Below are 27,154 nucleotides of genomic sequence, written 5' to 3' on the forward strand. Positions count from 1 at the left end.
TGCCAGTGGCCGAGTCAACACTTATCATAAAGGTGACGAATCTCTTCCCATTTATTGGTAAACTAACGGCGACTCCAAGGTCTGTAAATGCGACGGTTTACAGACGAGCCCATACACTAGAGCCCGCTCTAGTGGTTAGGCTATGTTATGATTCATTGCAGAACATTGCGGTAATGGATTATGCGAATTAATAGTTTGGGCCAGAGCCGTTTAGAGAGAGAGTTAGGACAACGGAAGTTTGAAATGCTTGACCATCACGTGGTTCATGTAGACCAGGGGTGGCCAATCCTGGTCCTCAAGAGCCACTATCCAGCATGTTTTAGATTGAAATGACCAGGATCATTATCAGGCTTCTGCAGAGCTTGATGATGAGTTAATCATTTGAATCAGGTGTGTTGGAAGAAGGAAACATCTAAAACATGCTGGATAGTGGCTCTTGAGGACCAGGATTGGCCACCCCTGATGTAGACTCAAATAGTTCCCGGAAGTCATTGGTGGGCAATTCAAATCTATTGATTCCGAGTGACAACTGGGATTTTTGGTAATTTGTCGTCAATAACTGCATTGATTTACAATATTTATGCAGTACACCGGCATATGTACTGTATGTGTATATACAATATATGTTAATAATAATAATAGTCCACTAACATGCTTTAATGCACACGTTAATGGGTTTAGATACGCTGATAATAATAATAAAAATAATAATAATAATTATATCCAATGTGATTATTTAACGTTAATCTAATCTAACCTAACCTTACCATTCAAAAGTGCATTGCAAAGTGTCTACTCCGCTCTAGATCCATTGCGCTGCAAAAGTCATTTGCTCGCTTCTGGGAACTATTGTGAGGCTCCATGAAGCGCCATTGCTGTAAAAAAAACAATCTCATTGGTGTGAACAGAGATGTCGCAACTCTCTCTCTAAACGGCTCTGGTTTGGGCTGATGAACATGGTCTCTTGAGGTTATGGTTAAGGGTCTGTTGGCGAGTCAGAGATACAGTGGTTTCTCCCTTTGTTCTACCTCTGAGTTTACAAAAGGAGATATTAACGATATTTCCTCTCCCTACTAACAAATTACATATTTACATTTTAGCTGCCAATATTCCATCATCTCCGTAGCATAAGATCATGTTATGGTTCTCAGTGTTTACCATCACTTCCCAACTTTCACCCTGCTGCTAGTTTATCTTTGTTTCATTCATTAATCATTGAGCAAAACCTTTTCCACTCTGGAGCCTCAGCATGACTGCGTTATCTTCTCCAAGGTCTTAGTGCCAACCTGGTGGGCTTTGCAGCTTGCGTTCTCTTGGTAATGAAGGTCAGGTTCTCTTTTTTGAATGAGAGACACAGTATTAAATGATCCTCATCACACCTCACTTCTGGCAGCCTGCCGACACCGGACATTCACTGGACTCCACCCACTTTCTACTTTGCATCATCCGTGCACTCAGAGCTTTAATACTGTACCTACTGTACAGGAAAGCATTGCTGAGTAAAAAGAACACACAGGCTGGACATCCAGAGATGGGAATAAACATCACCTCTTCTTTATGTATGCCATAGTGCATCATAGATGTTTTCTATCCCATTTGTCTACCAGCCTAAATGCATTATGTACAATTAGCTCTTGTATACATGGCTCAGTGAATAAAATGAACACAAGCTTTAATTTAATTTCTGTCCTTCCTCTCCTGCCAGCATGCGCATAGGGTGGTATCTCTAGTATTAGTTGATTGTGTTACAATGATGATAGTCCTTTTCAATAGTAAGCGACAGCTGTGCACCGTCTCAGCTCAATAGAAAACACACATTGGCTGGACTCACATGGTCTCTGTGTGTGTGTGTGTGTGTGTGTGTGTGTGTGTGTGTGTGTGTGTGTGTGTGTGTGTGTGTGTGTGTGTGTGTGTGTGTGGTCGGAAGAATAAAATGTTTTTTGACATGGAGTGTGTGAATTACAACATCTACGGTACCATCATGAAATGTAGCCCTTTAATAAATGCTTTCCTAAAGCACAGTGATCTTTTTCATTGTACACTCATGCAACACACACACACACACACACACACACACACACATAGTTACATCGGATTTTCACTGGATGAGTATTTGCTGCATAACTACTGCGTAATCCGCAGACCGTTAATCCCCACCGCCTTGGTCCATTTTGGGCCAATCTTTTACTTGTGCGTCAATTTTTGGGATCGGGCCGAGTCTCTGCTAAATCGTGTGTCGTGCATCGTGTAGTATACATGGAGTCACGAGAAGCAATTAACACCCCACGACCAGCTCCCGATCAGCAATCGTATGATCGTAAGGAAATCCAACATGTTTGAAATTCTGGTCGTTCTTCGTGAGGGTATCACACAGTTGAAGCAGTGCCACGGACAAATTTACCTCAAACTCTCTCACTGCGCATGCGCGAACACTGTAGGACCGCTGTAAAATTGACGGACCGTACTGCACACGTCTGTCCAGCCAGCTCCTGGTCCATCACATTGCTGTCTTTTCTTTTTTAAAGCTCTTTTTGCTGAGATTTGCGAGTGTCTCTTCACTTCCGGGTTCTTCTTCTTCTGTTTCAATGGCGATGTTTCAGAGTTCTTCTTTTTCTAATTTGTACGTTGCATTTCCGTAAACAAGACCCTGACGTGTTCTGTATGGACGTACAGTTTGAGCAGTCAGATCGTGTAAAATATCGCACAGTGTATGCCCGCCTTAATTCACATGTAATAGCGCAATATAGCATGTTGTAGTCAATACAAAGAGAACCACAAAGCCAAACAGTTAATTGTTCATTGACTCATCAACAGCTAACAGAACTGAACATGCTTCACCAGCTCCATTCAATCTCTCACTGCACAATTACTTTATTTTTCTATCTTTTCTATCTTCTATCTTAATTACTTTTTAAATTATTATAATGATTATTGTTACACTTTCTTTTTCTTTGTTTTTAATCTTTGTTCCATCTAATATGAACTGCAAAGTAAGAATTTCACTGTACAGGGAAACATGTCCTACTGTGCACACATTATGATTATAAACCCTTTGAATCTTGAATCTTGAATTGTGTACTTTGAGAGGAGCAGAAAGAAATTGCCGTGGTCCTATCCTGTAGATCTTCTGCTTTTGTGGAGATTATTGTTACCATAGGTAAAGTAAATATTTATATCTTTAATATGATCCACTGCTCCCCTGTCCAGAGTGTAGCTCTGCCTAGTGTATGAAGAAAGCTGGATATAGGCACCAGCAGACCCTCGCAACCCTGAAAAGGAGCCAGTGGGTCAGAAAAATTGATGGAAATACGATCCGCCTATATTTTGAATATAAACTGGATATTATATTCTGTGTCTGTGCACTACTTCCTTTCCCTCACGGGCTTATCTTTGCCGAATTTATGCAACACAGCTGACAACAGATACGCATGCGGTGGAAATTGGCACATTGACTTTAAAGGGCCCATGTTACGCTAAATTAACTTTTTTGTGCTTTAAACATCATAAAAGTTCTATTTAGGCTTCATAGAACTTCATAGAACCCAAAGTGTTTTTTCATTGATTCCCTCAATCGTTAGTTAGAGGGTGATTTCCTCCTTTCTTACTACAGGGCGAGCCCAAACACCTCGCTCCATTTTGATGACGCGTTAACACTTTGGTGACGGCACAGAGCTGGAGAAGCCACGCCTCCAGGAAGCTCTCTGCCGTGATTGACATGTAAACAGACATGCCCACATAGGTGAGCATTTCAGCGTCCTTCGCGCAGTGCTATGTCTGTATTTTCTACAGTCTATGTATGTACCGGTGAACGCCCCGCCCCCACGCTCTATCTCATGTTTATAAAGCAGCATGAGCTCGGCTACGGAGTGGGTGGGAGGTGGGCGGGCTGTCCTCTGGCCCTACGTCACCGTGCGGGGAGGAGGAAGTCAGTGTCCCGTCTATAGACACGCCCACTCATGAATATGCAAGTAGGCTACAAATCAGCCTGTTTGTGTAGAGTTGCTCAGAAAGTGAATTTTCAGAGGCTAAAACTCTGGAAAACAGGCGAGTTTGGGAAAATAAACCTATGTTTTTGGGGTTCTTAGAACAAATGGAGATGGGTGAGAAACAACATGATTTGGGACCTTTAATGGAAACCTGTCAGCTCCGTTGCTGTTCCACAGCATATATGCATCAGCCACGCATTCGGTGGAAATTGGGGGTAAGGGTCAAGGGACTTTCTGAACATCTCACAGTAATGACTCAGGTTGGATTTGAACGGTGATCCTCCAAATATAAGCCTGCTTCTTTAACCGTTACGCCACCACTGATCTTTGTACTATTGTACTGCATGAGAGCCGTTTTGTACGCCCTTAATTCCATTCAATTACAATCACAAATCATGCCGATTGTCTTCAGAAACACACACACACACACACACACACACACGCACACAGGTGCAGGATGTGAACAGGCTGCTTATTATTAGTATAACTTTTACCTAATCTCCTCCTATTGGGTTGAGACGAGACAAAGCTGCTCACTGATAATGATTAGACGAAACCTGAACCTTCTACCAGACACAGGGACGCAGACGTCAGCAACCATATCTTTACTCTTCAGACCTTCACTTCTTTCATTCCCTCTCTACTTCACCATTTCTGTCACTCATATGGATTTTTCCTGTATCAAACCCTAACAGTCTATCTTTGGCAGAGATGGCAGCCTGTGGTCAGAAGGTCAAAACAATTGTAGTATGAAACCAAAAACATGAAGAGGAATACTTAAAACCAACCCAGTTTTTCACTTTCCCTTTCATTCCTTCCATTCGTATCGTTTTTCTTCCATTGTCTCATCTCTTCAAACCCTTTCTTTGTGCTTCCTTTGTTCTCAACCTGTCGTTTCCTCCTACAGAATGATTCATGGGGCGAGCTCTACTCCTTCGCCCTCTTTAAAGCCATGAGCCACATGCTGTGCATTGGATATGGAAGGCAAGCACCTGAGAGCATGTCGGACATCTGGCTCACCATGCTCAGTATGATCGTAGGAGCCACCTGCTACGCCATGTTCATCGGTCACGCAACTGCTCTGATCCAATCACTTGACTCGTCTAGACGGCAGTACCAAGAAAAGGTAAGACTTGGATTTATTAGCGCAGCTCAAGTAAGAGAATTACAATACACAACATTGGTTCAGCTGTTTTAGAAATGTATAAAATCTCAAAGAAGCAATGTTTTACTGAAAATGTGCACAGGAGTGATGAAAGCTTATTAAAGTTCTATGAAAGCACTTCAGTGAACTGTTTTATTCTAACTATTTCACAGGAATTAGCTTTTAAGTAATGAGATTACAATTTCTGAAGAACACAGACGCCTTTAAACTTAAACTGTCAGACCTTACATTAATCTCTATAGTAAGCATGTTGTCTGCCCTTTGTTCTCTACATCTCGTAAACATGTAGAAAGTTCTCGTGAAGTTTACAAAGGCTTCAGGGTAACTGCTGGTGGACAGATCTCTCTTAACAACTTCATAAATAGTATAAAACAGGTTTATTATAGATTTAAAAACATAAATAGTGATGTTTTGGCCCTGGTATATGTAGGATTTTGACTGCTTGAGCTGGAAATGTTTGTGAAATAGACAAAAAGTTTTATATATGCACCACTTTGGTAATGCAGACAAATTTGCTTATATTCATGGATGAAGCAAACTGTTTTTCTAGAAACAATGCAATGTTGTACTCTGTGGTCCCATGTTGTGTTGGCATAAGAAACATACTGTAAATATCTTTTCTATTCCATTCCTCTTTAACATGGCATCAGTGTTTCTATGCCACATGAATGGTTATCAGCTTAGTTCTTCTTTAAATTAGCAGAAAACAAAAGAATGACTTTAATAACTTGGCAATCATTTTTCACAGATTTAATGTACATTGTGTGTCATTTTGCTTAAGTCTGCCATCCGTAAACAACGAGTGACACATTTCATCTGATTCCGACACATAGCATGCTTCATTAGTGATAATAATGGCTGCAGCTTGCTCGGCCTCAGCCGTCCGTCTTCTCTAAGCGCTGATCAAAGATTCTGGTGTCCTCAGGCGAGGAAGGGGACTGAGCTCCATCTTTAATAAGTTACAGACATCTGTGTTTGGTGTCTTTAGATCCTTAATGATGTAGAATTCTCTTTGGGTCCTTGTCCTGCCTATTTTTTTCACCTTCACACAAAGAAAACCTGCGAGTGATTGACTAAGACTTGTTGTTTAGCTGAAGCCTCCGGCCATTTAACAACGTTTCCTCATGTCCTGTCTGGTAGCTTGCTATTCTTTCATGTTGGAGAGTCACCCACCATTTTCTAAAAAAAATCAGTGGTGACGTTTTTTTTTTGTGTTTTTTTGCATTATATTTGATTTTGAACTGCAGTTTTCTACAGTAATGAAACGCTGTTCCATCGCATACTCACTTGTCGATCACTAAGGTGTCAGATTCATCAATTTTACTTTTACTTTTACAGCAGGAGTTCTCAACCTTGGGGTCAGGACCCATTTTGGGGTCTCTGAGAGGGTCGCCAGATGCTTTCATGTAACAGAATATTTTCTAAACAATTTGAGCCCATTTTGCTTATTTCATTTTATTATTTTATGGTCAACTACACCAAACTTGTATTTTAACCCGATTTCATCACTTTTTCTTGGCATATTTTTGCTCCTTTTAATGCTTTTTTGCCACATTACGCTAATTTCTGCCGCTTCTCCATCAAACTTCAATGCTTTTTCTGCACATTTTTTACACTTTCAAGACATTTTCAGCACTTATAAACCCTTTCCACCACCTGCCCCACCTAATTTCACATATGTTGACCCACTGTTGTCACTTTTAACCTCTTTTCACCATATTTCATGCATATTTTTTGCCAAATTCACCACACTCACCATTCATTATTTGCCAGTTCAACCCATTTTAGTTCTGATTAAAAGAAGGATTTACATCTTTAAGATAACTATATACTACCGTATATCCCAAATAATACTAAACCTCCTGGACAACAGTGGATATTATTCAGATAAGTAAATACATGTGTTTGTAACAGATTCATAGAACTATGGACCATCATTTTGATGGGCCCCAAAAAGCTCTCCCCTTTATCCCCCCTTATAAATAGCCCTGTGTCCACATAACTGTTCTTCAATGTTCATGTCTGTGTTCAACCACCTTTAGGTACAGTGGGGGTCCCCGGTGTTGGGCACCTTTATTTTGAGGGTCGTAGGCTGAAAAGGTTGAGAACAACTGTTTTACAGTACCGTGTCAGATCTCTTTATGTTTTTCTCTCGACAGCTCTTCAATAACTTCTACAACCAATTACCATTTTTGTCAAATTGTGTGGAAAAACCTGGAAATTGTTTCCATATAGTTCTTCAGTAATTGGTTTCCAGGAGTTTGATTTTGAGTCCGTCTCACACAGAGAGGGAAAAAGCAAAGAAAAGTGATCCGAGGGTTTCATGCTGGGCCCTGCTTTGTTTCACATACATGGCTGTGCTCCATCAGAGCACACTGAAATGCTGGACCAATTACTGTGCCAGTGTCTTGATGTGTCTTCATTATTACCTACTGATCTCACTCCCTGCGCTGCTACACAAATAGTCTGATAAGAGCTGGTTGGACAGTGCTAACGTTTAAACTGGCCTGACAAAACAGACTCTTTGTTTAAGATAATCTAAATGCTAGAGACAGCTCGGATCTGTGTTGACACAACGCAGAGTAAACAGTTGAGGTTGCGCTGTGTGTTGAGACAGAATTGTCATAATGGCTTCGGCACAGACGTCAGCGTCCAAGGTAGCAATAAGGACCGTTGCTGTTTGCTGAACGAGACGAAGGCGGCTGCTGATTTATTGGCTTGATCACAATTGATTCATCGTGTGAGGTTTGGTGTGTCTAGCAATTTTATGGAGAGGACTCCAAACAGAATAAGAAACAGTGAGGTAAGAGAAATGGATCATGTTACTGACAAAGACTTTTCAACGTCATGTGTTCCTCTGTTATTATAATTGGGACTCCACATTAGGAGCAGCATACAGCTTTAAAATTAAACAAATATTTACATTTTACACTTTTTTGGGTAACACAAGTTGTATACATAAGGCTGACATTACCCTGTCATCATCTGTCATTAGCATGAATAAGGTGTCATTAAGCTGTCTTTAAAGGTAGGGTAGGCGATTTTCAAAAGCTAGCATGATTTTGAATGTAGCCTCCCCGACGGCTCCGCCTTTACCCCCCTCGCCCCTCCCCTCTGTGCTCCGTCTCACTCACATGCATGCCCACAGCTGCTCCAGAAGCAGACCTCAGCTCATGGCTTGTATTGTGTAAAAACTTCGTTGTCTCATGTCTCATTCAGCAGTAAGTAAACAATAAACTTTACCATTATATATGTTAAAAAACGTGACCAAAAACTCTGTTTTAACTCTGTCAGCGGTGACGCACTTTCAGCGTGAGCTCGTGCATGCGAGGGATCGAGAACGAGCAGGGTGACGTGATTGGTTTAGAAAAACGGATTGTTTTTTTCCATTGATCGAAGTTATTAGAGATTTACAGCTGCTACCGTTGACATATTTTCTTCATTCCTTTTTCAGAGCACATAAGATCTTAATTTCTGTCAGGATATGAATACATCTGGAGAAAATTGCCTACCCTAGTTTTTTTTTTTTTGCCTACCCTAGTTTTAAGTGTCGTTCGCTAAATTATGACACCTTTGGAGCTATGTTGGCATTTTTTGGATTTGGTAAGGTAGGGTTAGGGGTTAGTGTAACGAACAACACTTAATGACATCCTATTCATGCTAATGACAGGTGTCATGTCATAATAATGACTGCCTAATGTCAGCCTAATGTACTTCAAGTAAAGTGTTACCCTTTTTGGTGTCATTTTTGATAAAGGCGTGTTGGAGAAGTCCCCAATGATTCCATGCCTTAGTTCCTAAAATATTCTATTATAACAATGGGTTCAATAGTGTCGGCTCAACACTGTGAGAACATTCATGTTTGGAAAAGAAACATAAAATGTCAATTTAGAAAAAATCCTCATCTGCATATCATGATATGCACTAATCATTGGGTTTGCAGACAAAATGTATTGGTCCCAGTGGAAGATATTTCAGAACTGGTCCTGTGTGATCCCAGACGTAAATGTTATTATCCTGCCTACTTGGGATGGATTGAGGTTTTGGAATAGCTCGCTGGCCAATAGAAGTAATGCATAAAGTCACATGACTAGTGTGGGATACCAGCTAAAAGAAAACCTAAACAGTCCTGTATTCTCTGTGTGTGGCGTCCTGGTCCATGACCTGGGGAATGAAAAGGGGTGCAGCGGAGTTTCCTGGACTTTTGGTCCTGTCAGGTCCTACAGAACCTGCTCTGTGTGCGGCGTGTGGTCCTGAAGTACACAATCACCCCTTCACATGCACATTCACACACAGTGACAGGGTTAATGTCTTACACAAGGGAATCTGCACGCAGACAATGTGCAGGGTTGCTACACTCTAACCTCCAAAGGTTTTTTGCGACCATGGCTCAGGTGGTAAAGGGATCGTCTTCTAATCCAGAGGTTGGGGATTCGATCCCAGTGTTTACCTGTTGAAGTGTCCTTGGGCAAGACACTGAAACCTAACCCGGGGTTTCCACTGGATACGTCTCCGATGCGCCACAGCTCCGATCCGGCAATCCCCACCGGTTGTGTTTTGAGTCCGGTTGATGTCACGAGACAGAGGAGTTCTCGCGATATTTACATAATCACGCAAGAATGCAGTTAAGGGAAGTGTTATAAACTTTTTTTTAAAACAATTACATATACAATAATAAAGTGCAGCAATATATATATATATCACATTTATAATTAGAAAAAAAAGATAGAGAAAAAAGAGAGAAAGAAGAGGAAACATGAATTAATAAAGATAAATAAATAACAATAAAGGGGTGACAGGGAGACATATATGTACAGTATATATTACATTATTTAGTTTCACAGCTCTTTTGTCTGTTACAAGTTTTAAAGTATTAAAATATAAAGTTGACCTTTTGTTGTTATTGTCCTAGCCAAATTTTTTTAGCTACAGCCAACAGAGAAGAGATAATATGATCAAATATGATCTCAAATAGAAGTCCTGGGCACCGGACCCGCTGGAAATTAACACATAGACTAAAGTGAAACCTATCAGCCCTGGTGGCATGGCGGAGACGTAACGCAGCGGACCCGCATCCAGTGGAAATTGGGGGTATCTTGCTCCCGATGGTTGATTAGCGCACCTTGCATGGCAGCTTATTCCCATTGGTGTGTGAATGTGAGTGTGGATGGATGAATTTGCTGACATTGTGAAGTGCTTTGGGACTACCTCAGTGGTTATAAAGCACTATATAAATCAAGTCCATTTACCATTTAAAAACACAATCTGTATTGACTCCCCACTTTTGTTTTCTGAAATAAATCTACAGTGTGTATATGTCCCAGGCCAGAAGAAGGGTGTGGTACATATGGCCATGTTATTTCTCCTGCCAGTGTAATGTAAATGTACTTTAAATAACAGACATGCTGTTGATAATTCTTTGTTAAGGGAAAACGTGCATTTTGTCAGTGTATGGGGTTGATGTGGAGTTGTTGGTGATGTTGATATTTCCATAGACAGTTAGCCCAACAGTATGAGCAGCAGCTGCACCTCACTGTTCCATTGTCATCTCCTATTTCACACTGAGCTAACTGGTGCCCTCATCATGTATCTCTCTGCAGCCCTCCTTCCACCTCTGTCCTTCCAGCCCTCATTTGTTTCATCTGCCCACTCGCCCTTGACTGTTTGGGTAACACACCATCTGCCAGCAGACATTGCACATGTACCGAGGGCATTCGCTATTATGTAACTGCTCTACAGTTTCTTCTCCCGTATCGCTTCCTACCACTCAAGGGCCGATGTGCAGCAGGTCCAAATAGAGGGAGGAGGGAGCCGTGACCTCTGGAGCTTCAGCAGATGTTGTCCAATTCACTCAGCCATAGGTGCATCTCATAGGAATGTTAGAAACTCTCTGAATAACTGGGACATTACTGACTCAATCCCAACCCCACATTTTTCTGCTATATATATAATTTGTGTATTAAGTAGTGCTGTTGATTGATCCTGGTCCAACTTTAAACATTTTTGTTAAAGTATTTCCATTTGGCATATTTTCTTGTAAAATGTCAGTGACTACCCTCTATGGGTTGAAACCCAGCTATTACAATTGATTTTTGCTATTGGCTGAGAACAAGATCATGTGACATTTTGGGACCATCTTGCATCACAAGCAAGCACTGTTAGCCCCGCCCCTTTTATAAAAACTAGCACCTGTGGGCTCTACAATCTGGTGAGTAGGTTGGATTGAGAGAAGAGTGAATAGAGAGGTATAGTGATTAATGAGTAGCTAGTTAGCATAGCAAAGATGTTCATTGGAGATTTCATAGTATGAACTGGGCATGTCTTAACTGCTCCAGGAACCCCGCCCATAATCAAGGCATTTTTTTAATTCTCCTCCTAGTGGCAGGTCAGGAGAAAGCAGAGGTTTAGTTACTCTTTAAAGGGGACATATCATGCTAAATCCACTTTTTTAGCCCTTAAATGCATTTTGTTGTATATTTAGAGTGATGTTTAGAAGTACAGTAAAAATCAAATAAGTCTCTTCAGGTGCTCCGTAGATATCTTTATATTCTGTTTTGCTCATATTTTTCAATCTGTTTCGATTTTTCTGTTCTCTATTACATTTTTTGAACTATTACATCACAGTATTTGCAGCGGAACTGCCAAATTAGTACATCAACTCCAGGTCCAACACTTCGAGCAATCCGCCATTTTTATTTCTCGCTTTTATTTTGTAGTCCAAGCTCCAGGATGCAGAAGTTACGAGAGGATAAGTCAAAATGTTCAGTTGCTGGATGTTGAAACCCACACGCTTCATTACACCGTCTCCCAGCATCAGAACCTTTTCAAAGTACCTGGTTGAGTTTTATTTTTTATGGAAATGTACCCATATCTGTGGGTAAGGTCATTTTTGTGTGCGCGCAGCACTTCAAGAATGACTGCTTCTGCAACCTCCGCCAGTATAAAGAAGGATTTGCCAAAAGACCGCACCAAAATGAGTTGTTCTCAGAAGCACATCAGAAAAGGGGTAGAAAAGGAGCCTGTGGAGCTATAATAATGAGGAATTCAGACCCAAGCATTGCAGTTCTGCTTTATATAGACCACAACTGTATGATTATATGTAAAAAGGAAGGATTTAAAACCATATGTCCCCTTTAAATATATGTTTAAACTGTCTTTAGTGTACCAGATATACTGCATTGCATTTTGTTTAGTTTTTACTTGTTTTTCTTCATCATAATGGTGTTTTTGGCCCTGTGGTAAGTGGCCCTTAAACATTTATGGAGCCCTGGTAAGTACAACCTTGAAACCCTGGTCATTTCCCGCTTATTTCTTGCTTCATAAGAAAGATAAGTTGATACTTTGTGATGATGGAAACTGATTGAAGTCTTCACAACAGTGTCGAACAACAAAGAACACACACACACACACACACACACACACACACACACACACACACACACACACACACACACACACACACACACACACACGGACAAATATAAGACGTGCCACATCCTAAACCATGACACTCAGTGACATGGCCCATTATTAAGGGGGCCAATTCAATTTCTCCTTTCCCTCTGATGCAGCTTACTGTGACAGCCATGCATCACACTCACACGCCAACAGCTACCAGCTTTACATCCCATAAAAACTCTGCTACTGCCATCCCATCTCAGTCCAAAGGCTGGGGGGAATAGAATAAATTCTGCGTTCAATCTCTTTTCTTTTTTTTTACTTTTATGAAAAACTACCACTGCAGTAGGATCTGTATTATCTACTCGTTTAGTCACAGTCTGCAGAAGAGAGACGAAGCACCCATAGTTTAGCTGAAATGAAAGAGACATGATGTGATGTAGTCTGAGTCAGAGCATCAATAGTCTACTGCAGGGATGGGCCACTCTATCACAGCGGGGGCTACAAACTCGTGATTGTATCAGATCTGAGGGCCACATGATCAACATTCATGTCAGCATTTAAAATAATGACTGATCAGAGCATTAACACAGGGGGAGAAAAGGGTTTTGTCTGTGTCTCTGGTTTTTTTTTGTGTACTTAGTGTAATTTAGTGTATTTGCAATTTTTGTTGTCGATCTGTGTGTTTTTGGCTTCACTTTCTGTATTTTTGTTGTTGTTTTCTGTATTTTTATCTCATTTTCTTGACAGTTTGTGTGTCTTTGGAGCTATTCTATAAAGTGTTGTTGTTTATTTGTGTTTTTGTTGTCATTGTGTTTGTTTAAGTGGTTGTGGTGTCTGTCTTTGTTGTCATTTTATGTCCATTTGTGTTTTTTTTTTTTTAATTTTGTGTACTTTTTGTATTATGTTAGGCTTCACATTGATTCCAACTGAAAAAAATTAGACTGAGGGCCTAATGTGTCCCCCGCGCCACCAGATACCTATGTCTGGTCTAGCGTGTTTAACAAAACAAAACAAAAACACCACTCCTGATTTTCTTATCCGGCACATTTTTTTCCACCCCTGATGAGATTCACAGAGGCAGTCCCAGGTGACTCTATGGTGTAATACAGGAAACACATTCACTCCTGTGATTTTAGAGGCAACAAATGATCATCATTTCATGTTTTTAAAGGAAGGTAAACCTGGGGCTGAGTGTATAGGCCAGACATAGGCAAATGGCGGCCCACATGTGGCCCTCAATTTAATTTTTTGTGGCCCCCTAAAGCAGATCCACAAAAATTGTGATTCAAGAAGTTGGAAGGAATATGAGCAGACAAAACACAAAAAAAAACAACAACACTTTACACACTAGCTCCAAAGACACACAAACTGTTAACAAAATTACACAAAATGACAGAAAAATATGTCAAAAATACAAAAAGTGACCATGAAAATGCATAAATCGACAACAAAAATGCAGAAAACGAGAGAAAAAATACACCAAATTACACTAAGAACACAAACAAATCACAAAAATGCACAAAATGACAAAATTTCCCAAAACATCAAAACCACAATGACAAAAAAAGACAAAACCCTTTTCCCCCCTGTATAAATGCTCTGATCAGTCATTATTACAAATGCTGACATGAATGTTGATCATGTGGCCCTCAGATCTGATACAGTCACGTTTGTGGCCCCCTGCTGTGATAGAGTTGTCCATCCCTGGTATAGGCTGTCAGCTTCTCAGTTACTGATATTTTGAGAGAGTTGTACTGTATGTGTGGCTGTAAAACTCTATGTAACCCCTGTGCCTCTGAGTGACATGGTCACTCATCTGCTCAGTAGTGACAAAATGAGAAAGTCAATAAAGCTCTGTTTCTTGAGCCAATACTTTGAAAATGAGAGCAAGAGAGAGAGAGAGAGCTGTCATTCCACTTGAACTGAAGCTGTCAAACACTGAAGAAATGCTGACTAGAAACACTTATTAAGATCCTCCTAACTCATCCCACAGCTTGAATGAACAACCAAGAATTATATTGTCACTAACAGGAATTGCATTGAATTGATGCATTACAAATAGAGTGGTGCTTGTTTAGGTTACGGTTGAATAAGTTGCACTGATTTGTTACGTGTGCAGTCATTTGTCTTAAATTCCCTCATGACATTCTCAGTTGAGAATTAACTGATTCATCAGAGCCTTGTGAATGAAGAACATCAATGAAGAAAAGGAGTTTGATATCACCTGGAAGATGTTGCATTTATAGCAGTATGGTGACATACTGAATGAACCATGTTTGCTTTACTTCAAGAAAATAGAAGCGATAAGCTTTTCTAGCCAATCAGATTGCATTTATTTGAATAGAGTGAAGTTACTCTAGTGTTCAAACCTGAGAAGCATTCAGAGAGACCGATTTAGAGGTTTTGTTTTGCTGGAATCAATCAATCAACAGATTTTAAAGGAACAGATGTTAATCAACAAGACTATCAAGTCATTAGGAAAAAAGACACTCATCTAACACAGCTGTGGACTGGTGAAGGCCAATTTTTGTGTGTTTTACGTGTATCGGCATCGGCCGATGCATGCTGCTGTGTTCGCCGATCCACTTTATATACAGAGCGGCTGCCACAGGCTGCTCCTGTTGCTGCAGACAGAGGCTGCAGAGTGCAGAGCCCCTCCCCCCACTAGCACAGCATGAAGGAAGCTCTTCAGCCCCAACGACAAGTTTTAAACTTTCAAAGCATCTTTTAACTGTTTAACTTAGCTGACGTTGTTCCACGTTGTTGTCGCTGTTGTATTTAACGAGCAGCTGGCTGGGGGTTTGGTGTGTGTGTGTGTGTGTGTGTTTCTCTCTCTTTCTCACTGCTTCTCACTAATGGCTGCGCTGAGAAGAAGTTTGTAACTTTGAGAAGCAGTTTACTACTTGTTTGAATATTTATTCCTGTTAATGTTGATGCATTTTAGAACAGAAACTTGAACAGTTTGTTGCTTAATGCTCATCATGTTATTTTCCTTTGCTAATTTATGTTCTGGGGTTGTGTTGGAATGGACTATTATTCATGTTTTTTTTTTGTGTTTAATACTATAATTATATTATTTATACTCAATAATTCTGTTAATAAAATATATCTTCAGTCAAGCCAACTTTTGTCAAAGCTGTTTTCAGGACAAGGACGAACAGTTATTTTTCACAATATTTCATGAGATGTTTCACTCACTATATTTTACATGTTCTTGTTCTACATCACCTGTTTTTATTATTTGTTAAATATGTTTTACTTGTTGTCGTTCTACCTCACCTTTGTTAATTTCAGTAAATGTTCCTTATTTTTAAATTGAGACTTGTACCATTTGTTGTCATCATTGTGTAATTTTTACGATGTAAATTGAGGGAGCAAAAGTAGTATCGGCTTCAAATATCGGCTCAAGAAAATCGGCAGTCCTTGTCGGTCATCGGCTAAGGCTGATTGGTATCGACATCAGCCCTAAAAATTCCATATCGGTCGATCCCTAGCCAAGACATTTGTCTGAACCAACAGAACCAGGGTCAACTCCCTCCAGCCCCGAATATAGTTTTTCTCAGCATTTTTATCCATTTTTTCCTATCTAGTGTCCCTTTTCCCTTTCTGATACGTAAGACAAAACATAATCTGTAACACGAGATAAAGACATACACACATTTTATTTGAGTAGTGCTTCAAAGTTTATATCTAACATTAGTCTTCTCTTAGATGTTTTACTTTTAGAAATCAAACGATCCGTTTTTGTAGTTAGTTAAAGATGATATTTACTGCTGATTTAAAGCAATACAGATTGCGTACAATATTATCGATTGATTTATTATTCATCATTGAGTGGTCTAATGTGTTATTTGCTGTATGTACTGTATATGTGCAGTGCTTCATTTGTAAATCATCAGGTCCTGGAACACAGACCGTGCGTTGTAGTATGAGAGACAAAAATGTCAAGGAATACATATTTTGAAAGCGCCTTTGGCTAATTAAATGGTCCAATAATAACACGTGAACACAAACAACCTAAATGTTAAATAAAATAATTACGAATCAGGGTTATAGAAGCAGGAACAATCGCCCGTTACGGAGCGTATCCGTCTCTCCCTCTGAGTGACAGCTGTCATTTCAAAATGAACGGACACTTGTTTTATTTGTTTATTGGATTAGGTTAGGGTTATAATCTCAGTACGGAGGTAAACTCAGTATGTGACACCGGCACAAATAAATCTGTATGTGTATGAGTTGTTTAATGTGTATTACGTTTAGTAAGCGGCTTTGAGTCCCAAAAAAAGCGCTATATAAAATTGATGCATTATTATGATTATTATTATTATTATTATTTAAAAAAATAGAGCAGACTGTTTATATGTGATTGTCTCATTGCTTATGTAAAGCATGTATCGTTGTTAGATTTAGATTTAGTTGAAATCAAATGCTTTGAAACTCTATGTTCCAGAAAATAGGCCTTGAAAAAGTCAACCTGAGAAATGATATATTTTATTATAGGGTTAAGCATATCTATGCAATGCATCAGAGGAATGTTTAAGGCCAAAATAAGTGAGCATAAAGAAGTGAATTGTAATCACATTACCTTAGATGGAAAATCCCGCTTCAATAATAAAAAAAAAAACCTCTTTCCTGTGTGTTGTTAGAGGAACTAAATTACACTCCGCTGTATTACTGCTGTGGTGATTTGTCGAGCCACTTGTGCCACCAGGGTCAACCCCACCATTTTATTCCTTCAGCCATACGTATGTCACCATACGTGACAAAATGTAATTTCTCTGACAGAAAGCCATCCCCACCAATGCACGTGTCATTGGCTGTTACGAGCTAGGTCAGGGTCATCCCAGACGCTCCCTCTCCTCACATCTATACATACATATGTGTCCTTTAAACGCCACTGGTGCTGAGAAGTGACACTTTATCCCACAGAGATGGGAATGACTCGCACTGCTTAGCACGCACAAACAGAACAGACTTTATAAAACATTTATTACATCTCTGAACCCAGAATTTATAGACTTAAAATTACTGCAGAATAACCAGCCAGTTATCAAGTTATTAACCATTTACAAACACCTTAATATTGTGTTTGTAAAAACAAAGAAGATAGAGATTATCCCAACATCCCAATTCTTCATCAACATCTTTGTATTAAACGACGGTGGGAATCCAGCATTTTTTGATGCATTAGCGTCATCCCTCGTCGAAAATAGAAAAGCAGTACTGTAAGCAGTAAACAGTCGCCAGCCAACTTCACTCTCACCTATCCCACAATAACCTTTATGAACAGTTCCAGCCCGGTGTTCGCCCCCTTCATAGCACTGAAACTAAAAATAACCAACGACCTCCTCATGGCAGCTGATTCTGGACTCCTCACCATCCTCATCCTCCTCAACCTGAGTGCGGCATTTGACACCATCTCTCGCACCACCCTTCTGAACATATTAGCTTCCATCGGCATTACCCCTATCTCTCAGGCCGCACTCGGTTAATCCAGTTCAAATCCTTTAAATCAAGCCCCTCCCCCGTCACTCCAGGTGTGCCCCAGGGCTCAGTCCTGGGGCCCCTTCTCTTCATTATTTACCTCCTCCCCCTTGGCAATATCTTCAGTAAATTTGGTATTCATTTTCACTGTTATGCGGATGACACCCAGCTCTACCTCGCCAGTAAACCATCTTCTCTCAACTCACTACCTCTGGATCTCAGGAACATTCTCACAATTCAAAGCCGGACTCAAAACACACTTTTTCACAACAGAATTTCCCACCTGACCCCCCCCCCCCCCCCCCCCCCCCCCCCCCCCCCCCCCCCCTGCTCTGTCACTGTGTTTTAGCTTCATTTTTACTGTTGTTTTTATACTGTTTTAGCTTAAATTTTATTGTGGTTTTATACTATGTTGTTGTGGTTTTATCATGTACTGTTAAGTGACCTTGGTTGAATTTCCAATAAAATGTATTATTATTATTATTATTTGTGTTGCAGATCTTTAATCGACACATAATGCCTGTGAGCTTGTGATGTAATTTTGACAGCAATTTGTTCGTATCAACAGGAATAAAATTCACTGTGATCCGGTCGCACGCATTTTAAATGTTAAGAATCCCTGAGTATGACACATCAAATACTGAAGTTTATAGATAAACTCAAATTTCTTAATAGTCATGATGCAGCTTGAGTGGAAAAATGTTTTTTTTTTAACACTGAAACAGCTGTCTTATAATAAAAAAAAAAAAAAAACTTTCATTGTTGGACCTTTCACTTGTTGCTATGGTTATGAGTTGAGAAAATCTGTTCACAATTTCATATTTTTCTCATGTCTGTGAGCATTTTGGCAGCTTTTTTTCACCTGCTAATATTATAGGTGGTGAAATTATGTTAATTTGTTTAAGGGTTTATCTTAATATTCGGAATTATGCTGCAATATCGCTGTGGCTTGTTTCCCCTCAGGGTTTTGCAGTGTGAGTAGCGTAAACATTTTTATTTACACGGTGATGCGTGTAACCATGTTGTTAAAGATTATTACTAAAATAAGCAACGCCAACTTTAATTGGACTGTCAGTAAAGATGTATCAGTGATTTACTGTAGATCCAATCATGGCTGTTTTTTAGGGAAGTGTTTCTATGAGCAGAGATAAGTAAGCATTTAATATGCACTTCATGAACATATACTTATTGTAGGTACTTTTGTTATGAATCTCTTGAGCTTGAATGTTATGTGCTGGAGCCAGACTGCGTCTCCTGAAGCCACACAGTTACAAAATTAGCAAACATTGGTTAAAGCAGGGGTTCTCAACCTTGGGGTTGGGACCCCATGTTGGATCTCGAGACACTGGGAAGGGTTCACCAAATGCCTTTAGGAAACTATTAATAATTCTTTGATTTAATTTGACCCCATTTTTCCTTATTTTTACTCTTTTTCTGCAACTCCACCAAACTTGACATATTTTAACATATTTTCATCACTTTTTCTTGCCTTATTTTTGCTCCTTTTAATGATTTTTACTACATTACTCCCATTTTTGCCACTTCTCCATCAAATTTCAATGTCTTTTCTTCATGTTTTTCCAGTTTCAAGACATTTTTTACACTTATAAACCCTTTGCACCACTTTTCCCACCTATTGTTGCGTATGTTGACGTATTGTTGTCACTTTGAACCTCTTTTCACCATATTACAATCTCATTTTTGCCAATTTCACCTCATTTAACAATGTGTTTGTGCCTGTGTAAACTAATTGTTCTAATATTGACGCTTTGAACTCTTTTTACCACTTTTTTTGTCCGTTTTTGGCCACTCCAATGTAATTTCTGCTGTTTTTAAAATCCCAATTCACCGCCTTTTTCACAGTGTTTGGTCACTTTTGACCCATTTTATTTTTGATTAAAACAAGGATTTACGTCTTTAAAATGACTCTATACTATGGAGCAAATAATAATAATAAATTTCCTGGATAACAGTGGATATAATTCAGATAAATACATACATGTGGTTTCACAGATTCATAGAACAATTGACTATTATTTTGCTTGTGGCCCCCAACTTGGCTCCAGCATCCCCTGTGGTCCTTTACAGTAAAAAGCAGGTATAGATGACAAGATGTATTATGCAGAGGTATTATCCCCCTTTTTCCCCAACAAAAATTGCAATACAGAAAAATATTGAAGTCATCGTTCCCTGGAGAAAGACTTGTAATCTTCTTTGTCGAATTCTTGAAGCGAAAAACAAAAAGCATCAAGTAAACCAATAACCCCAGGGAGATGGAGTGGTTCATGTGTTAAATCACATTGTCTGTCTTCTTTAAACAAAGCTGAGCATGATGAATCCCCATGGGTTATACAGGGATGTCATGTTGCCTGAACAGCTTCATCACTGTTTTCCTTCCCTAGCTACAAGGTGTAAGTGGGTCATGGCATGGCTGCGTGTGCCGTGTGTCTGCAGAGGTAAACCTCTCCATAACTTCTGGCATTCCTGTACAATTAAATGTTGCAGCCCACGGTGACGGAGTCATTGTTTGTATAGAATGGTGCGACGTCTGCAGCCGCAGCATCTTGTTTTAAGACCACCATGGAACTGTCAATCTGTCAACGTGAACAAAGTGCTGTTTTCATTGAGTTATGGTTTTTTTTTCTCTCTCTCTCTCCTCCACATCTGGCTTCATCTACAGTACAAACAAGTGGAGCAGTACATGTCGTTCCACAAACTGCCAGCAGATTTCCGACAGAAAATCCATGACTACTACGAGCACAGATACCAGGGGAAGATGTTTGATGAAGAGAGCATCTTGGAGGAGCTTAATGAGCCTCTGCGCGAGGTAGGAAAACATCTGAACGCTCACCGTAAATGTACTGATTCACCTGTAAATACACATCCTTCAACTCACTGCTGAGACTGTAATGATTTTACTGCATTTCTCAGTTTCAGATCCTCCAGATTTTTGCCTGGTTGGTAACAGTCATTCTTAGCCTTTCTTTTAATAAGTTTGTTCTAATTTACTAATTGAATGGTTTCTAGTAATTTAAGTTCTTAAAATGGAGCGAGTGGGTCAGAAAATGGATGGTTGGATGGTGTTATGAAAATGAATTTAGACATTAACGTAATGACTGAGAGCCTTCAAAGATATCTAGAAAAATGGTCTAAAATTGGATATTTTTCCCATTTTTGTATTGTCTGTCAGGCTTCCAAACATCCTCTATAACAGTGTTTCTCAAATGGGGGTACTTGTACCCCTAAGGGTACGCAATGGCACTGCAGGGGGTACTTGAGAGAGAGAGAGAGAGAGAGAGAGAGAGGAAAATTAACAAATGAAAACAAAGAAAGTATGGGGTTTTATAATGTTTATTTTTAGTTAAAAAAAAAATGTACTAAATATTACCAGCACCTCACAAAATAACAATGAAGACGCTCTAGATGAGAGAAAAATACACACAATCAGTCCAAAATACACAAAAATAACGGTGAACCATACTAAACGACTTAGGAAACAACCAAACAACACCAAAAACACACACACACTCAGAGTAAATAATTTAAATTATACCAACAACACACAAAAACAACAACAAAAACACCCAAAATAAGAGAAAATGTACTGAATACTAAAAAGAACAGACAAACAACAACAAAATACACAAAAAACACACAAAATTATGATAGAAATGATCTTGAGTATAGAACATAAACTAAAAATACAAGGGTCCAAATGATAAAAACTATAGAAATAAATCTATTCAGGAGGCACTAAATACTGTTTGATTACAAAATGAGATTCTTTAAAATGTGTTATCACTCATTCATTCCATCATTATGCTCTATAGTAGTTTTTTTTTTACTGAATTCTGAGCAAAACGTTGTAGTGGAACAAAGAAAGTACTTACCGTACTTTTAGAAACACTGTTCTATAAGATACTCTCCTGCTGTATCTAGAATAAACCCTGACTTTCAAACCTTCCACTTTCTGCTCCACCCTTTAGGAAATCGTCAACTTCAACTGCCGTAAGCTGGTGGCCTCCATGCCGCTGTTTGCCAATGCTGATCCAAACTTTGTGACAGCAATGCTGACCAAACTGAGATTTGAGGTTTTCCAGCCTGGAGACTACATCGTGAGAGAGGGCACCATCGGCAAGAAGATGTACTTCATCCAGCATGGCGTGGTTAACGTCCTCACTAAAGGAACCATGGGCATGAAGCTGATCGACGGCTCCTACTTTGGAGGTACAACGCAGCCTTTTATTTATTTTATTTATTCAGTTCATTTCCGACATGGTTGCATTCACAGAAATTCATTTGACATTCAGAGCAAAATCACATCATTGTTTTTTTTTTTTTTTTTTTTTTGTCCTTTTTCATGCCGGAAAGGGCGACGGAAAAAAGCATTATGCTTATCTAGATCCGTCCCCTAATTTGAACACAGATAATTTTACATCCAACCTCGTTTCTTCCCTTTTTTTGTGATGTGTTCTCGTCTGCAGTCATTGTTCCTGTTGTTACTCCTCTTCACAGTCTTTTTCCCCCGTATCTCCACGAGCTTTCTTTTCCAGTCGTTGTTTACGTTCCTCCAACTCTCCAAACGTGAAGTTCTTCTTCTCTCTGAGTACCTTCATATCCTCTGAGAGTCGCCTCAGCTTACGATCCATCCGGAAGGCACATGCACAGACACATACCCCCATCATTAGCAGGCCAAAGATCATGACTCCTAGCAGATAGATGTCCTCCACATCTTCCACTGTCAGCAGGGAGAGACAGAGCATCTGGCTTCTCCCTCGTGCATCCATGACATATCCACTTGGGTATGTGTCCTTTGGACACGGTATTTCGTGCTGAAGCAATTGCCTCGTTGAGAAGATTTTGTCAATGGTGCTCAATGACCAGTTGATGAGTTCCATGTCGTCGCTGTAGAGTTCAATGAAGAGTTGACTTGAGATCTGTATGCATGTAGAAATGTACTCCTCGTTTTCTCCTTAAATTGTTTCAGATTATCGGACTGTTGTGTCTCTGCGTCAAGGCTGTTCCAGAGGTTCATGGCTCTATACACAGTACTATGTTTGCCAACGTTTGATATGATCCTGTTTGGTCTAAACACATTATTATGTCTGAATTCATAGGAATTTTGATTGTATGTGAAACGTTTTTGGATTTGATGTGGTAATTTTTTTGATGAAGCCCTAAATGCGTGTATTTGTGTGTTGTAGTGTATTATTTCTTGCAGTTTTAGGTATTTTGACTTCTCAAATAAATCGTTTGTGTGTGTGTTGTGTGGTACTTTATGTAAAATTCTTATAGCTTTTTTTTGTTGTTTAAATAGTGGTTCAAGATACGTTTTGTAGTTATTACCCCATATTTCGGAGCAGTAATTTAAGTGCGATGCTATGAGTGAAGAATAGATTGTTTTAAGTGATTTGGTATGTAGGATTTGTTGAAGCTTCCATAGGATGTAACTGCTTTTGGCCACTTTGTTTTTAACTATTTGTATATGTTTTTTCCAGGTCAGCTTGTCGTCCATCCACACTCCTAGTGCCCTATATTCTTTTACTTCTTCTATTATTTCCTTGTTTAGTTTCAGTCTTATATCTCCTGTTTTTTTTCTCTTTCCAAAGTTAATGAATTTTGTTTTACTGACGTTTAGGGATAGTTTATTTACATCTAACCATGTTTGAATTTTTAATAGTTCTTCATTTGTTGACTCTATTAAAGTGTTAATGTCTTTGCCTGTGCATAGAAAGCCTTTTTAAAATAATCAATTTGTACTATTGGCTTTGTTACAAAATGGTGTGTAAACACATTATTCCAGGCAATAACTAATGAACTGCACCAATCCAAGCCTCTATGGAGTGGTGAACATCTACAGTGTTCCTGATCCTCCAACCATCAACACAAAAAGAAATGAACTAGTCACTACTTACAGCCTCGAGTGCTGATTGCTGCATGTGATTTTAATGAGGAAAAAACAATCAAACACCTCAATTGAAAATTATGATTCAATCAAGTCCTGTCCTTCACACAACAATCACTGTACTTGGATTAAAATGGGATGTGATTAATGCAGCACCAGAGTGGAAATGTGTGGTAAAATGAATAAATTAAAAGAGCAGCACTTAGGGGGATGTCAACATCCCTGTGTGGAAGAAGTCGCTCAGGAGGTAGAGCGAGTTGTCCAATTACTACAAGGCCAGTACAGTAATTGTTGTTGTGTCTTTGGGCAAGACGCTTAAATGTCTTGTGTATATGTGTTGTGTATAAACATTATGAAATTAGTGGTGATTAAAAATGAGCATTTGGAAGTCTTTGTTCTGATTTTACTGGAACAGAAAAAAGTCTTTATCTTAATCAATAATGATAATGCCCAATACAGTATACCACATCTGTCAAACTCGAGGCCCTGGGACCAAATCCAACACGTTAGAGCAATGATTCTCAACTGGTGGGTCGGGACCCAAAAGTGGCTCTCAGACCTGTACTGGGTGGGTCGTGGACAGCTGGTCAAAAATGAACAAATATTTAATGTCTCTCATGTTGGACAAGCATGCTGTAAAATGCACGTTGCAAGGAAAAATATATCAATTTATGTTTTAAAAAACATTATAAAGGTGTATGTTTTCAACAGCTATTTTTGAAAAACTAAATTTAATTGGTTGAATTCTAAAAAAAAAAAAAAAAGCGCGTCGTGATTTAATGACCGAGGAAAAATGTGGGTCCCAGGGTGAGACCAGATGAGAACCCCTGCTTTAGAACATCCAATTTGTTTAAAGTAATGTGTCTAAAGAAACTTTAGACATATTGATCCCAAAACCCCCGTAAGGCTTGTGGACCGGACTCTGTCTCTCCCTCTACCTTGAAGCACTGTGCTGATCAGCTGTCTCCAGTGTTCACAGACATTTTTAACACCTCACTGGAGACATGCACCGTACCAGCCTGTTTTAAGGCCTCCACCATCGTTCCTGTCCCTAAAAAGCTGAGGATCACAGGACTTAATGACTACAGACCCATCGCTCTGACATCTGTGGTCATGAAGTCCTTTGAACGCCTCATGCTCTCCCACATCAAGGACATCACCGACCCCCACCTGGACCCCCTGCAGTTTGCCTATAGATCCAACAGGTCAGTAGACGATGCTGTAAACCTGGCTCTCCACTTCATCCTCCAGCACCTGGACTCCCCAGGCTCCTACGCCAGGATCCTGTTTGTGGACTTCAGCTCTGCTTTTAATACAATAATCCCAGCTCTCCTTCAGGACAAGCTTTCCCAGCTGAACGTGCCAGACTCCACCTGCAGGTGGATCACAGACTTCCTGTCTGACAGGAAGCAGCACGTGAAGCTGGGAAAAACCATCTCTGCTCCCCGGACCATCAGCACTGGATCTCCTCAGGGCTGTGTTCTTTCTCCTCTGCTCTTCTCCCTGTACACCAACAGCTGCACCTCCTCTCACCAGTCGGTCAAACTCCTGAAGTTTGCAGACGACACGACCATCATCGGTCTCATCGCTGATGGAGACGAGTCCGACTACAGGTGGGAGACAGACCGGCTGGTGTCCTGGTGCAGCCAGAACAACCTGGAGCTCAATGCTTTAAAGACAGTGGAGATGATAGCAGACTTCAGGAAGAACCCAGCCCCCCTCACCCCCCTCACCCTGGGAGACTCTACAGTGAGCTCTGTAGAGTACTTCTGCTTCCTGGGGACCATCATCACTCAGGACCTCAAGTGGGAGCTGAACATCAGCTCCCTTATCAAAAAAGCTCAGCAGAGGATGTACTTTTTGCGGCAGCTGAAGAAGTTCAGTCTGCCAACAAAGATGATGGTGAACTTCTACAGCTCCATCATCCAGTCCATCCTCTGCTCCTCCATCACCATCTGGTACGCTGCAGCTACGGCCAAGGACAAGGCCAGACTGCAGCGTATCATCCACTCTGCAGAGAAGGTCATCGGCTGCAATCTGCCCTCCCTCCAGGACCTGTACGCCTCCAGGATTTTGAGGCGTGCAGGAAAGATTGTGGCCGACCCCTCCCACCCCGGTCATAAACTGTTTCAATCTCTCCCTTCTGGTAGGAGGTTTCGGTCCATCAGGACCAGAACCTCCAGACACAAAAACAGCTTCTTTCCCTCTGCCACCATCCACATGAACACACCCCAAGTCACCCACTGAACCCCCCCCCCCCCCCACCCGATCACCACCTCCACCAGCTTGATACCTGCTGCACTGTATATATATATTTATATTTATATTTATCCTATTTATCCTTTATTCTCTATCTATCCTTTATTTATCCCTCATCCTTTATATTTATCATTATTATTATTATTATTGTTGCTGGGTTGTGCTTTGTTGTTCTGTTTTTATTTCTTTTATTTCTTTTTGTTGCTTGTTTTGTGCACCAACCACCAAGTCAAATTCCTTGTACTGTCCTCAAAACTGTACATGGCAAATAAAACATTTCTGATTCTGATTCTGATTCTGAAATACCTGCTTTAGGTACTACCACTCACTCATTCCCCCTGTCCACAGCCACCACCATTATAGCCAAGCTTCACACTTGTCACTATACTGGCTTGATTACACAACATATAAGCACAATATATTCTACAACTTCACATCTCACCCTCACTGTAAAACAATCTATTCTCCCCACCCTTTCTATTTCCTACCTTGAGTCTCTCCTCCCTGCTCCCTTTCCCCTTCCCTTCCCCCTCCCCCTAGGCGTAACACTGCTCTCCCTTTTTATATCCTCCCTCTAATAAAAGATTTCTTACCCTTCCTTAGGGAGGGCTGGTGATGGTCACAATAAGCAATAAAATAAATCAATTTATTTTATTGCAATAACAAAACATGCATTAATGTCTCATTATGATTGCACTTCTTGTAGTGTTGACCTTTGACAGCATGTGCAGACAAGAAAAAAAAAAAAAAAAAAAAAAAAAACATCCAATTTGGCCCACAGGAGAATCTTACCAACCAATTTAAGTGTAGATATCTCCAAAATAAAACACAAATTCAATGAAACTCTACGATAAATGCAGGGCTGTACATACTGTATTTTATCATTTATTCAAACGTAGAAGTGCAAACTAGGGCACAATAATGATTAATTTACTAATTTTCCCACCTAAATTC

At 40.0% G+C, this 27,154-nt stretch overlaps 1 protein-coding gene across 1 annotated transcript in view; it reads left to right on the forward strand.

The window, feature by feature from the left end:
* The window catches only part of hcn2b (hyperpolarization activated cyclic nucleotide-gated potassium channel 2b), a 57,668-nt gene that overhangs the window by 17,832 nt on the left and 12,682 nt on the right, over positions 1-27,154 (forward strand). Inside the window, exons 4-6 of the mRNA XM_028444031.1 lie at positions 4,894-5,112; positions 20,717-20,863; positions 22,023-22,263. Coding sequence (XP_028299832.1) covers positions 4,894-5,112; positions 20,717-20,863; positions 22,023-22,263 — 607 coding nt within the window. The remainder of the gene's footprint in view (positions 1-4,893; positions 5,113-20,716; positions 20,864-22,022; positions 22,264-27,154) is intronic.

Source organism: Gouania willdenowi, chromosome 4 (genome assembly GCF_900634775.1).
Source record: "Gouania willdenowi chromosome 4, fGouWil2.1, whole genome shotgun sequence".
NCBI classification, from domain to species: Eukaryota; Metazoa; Chordata; class Actinopteri; order Blenniiformes; family Gobiesocidae; genus Gouania; species Gouania willdenowi.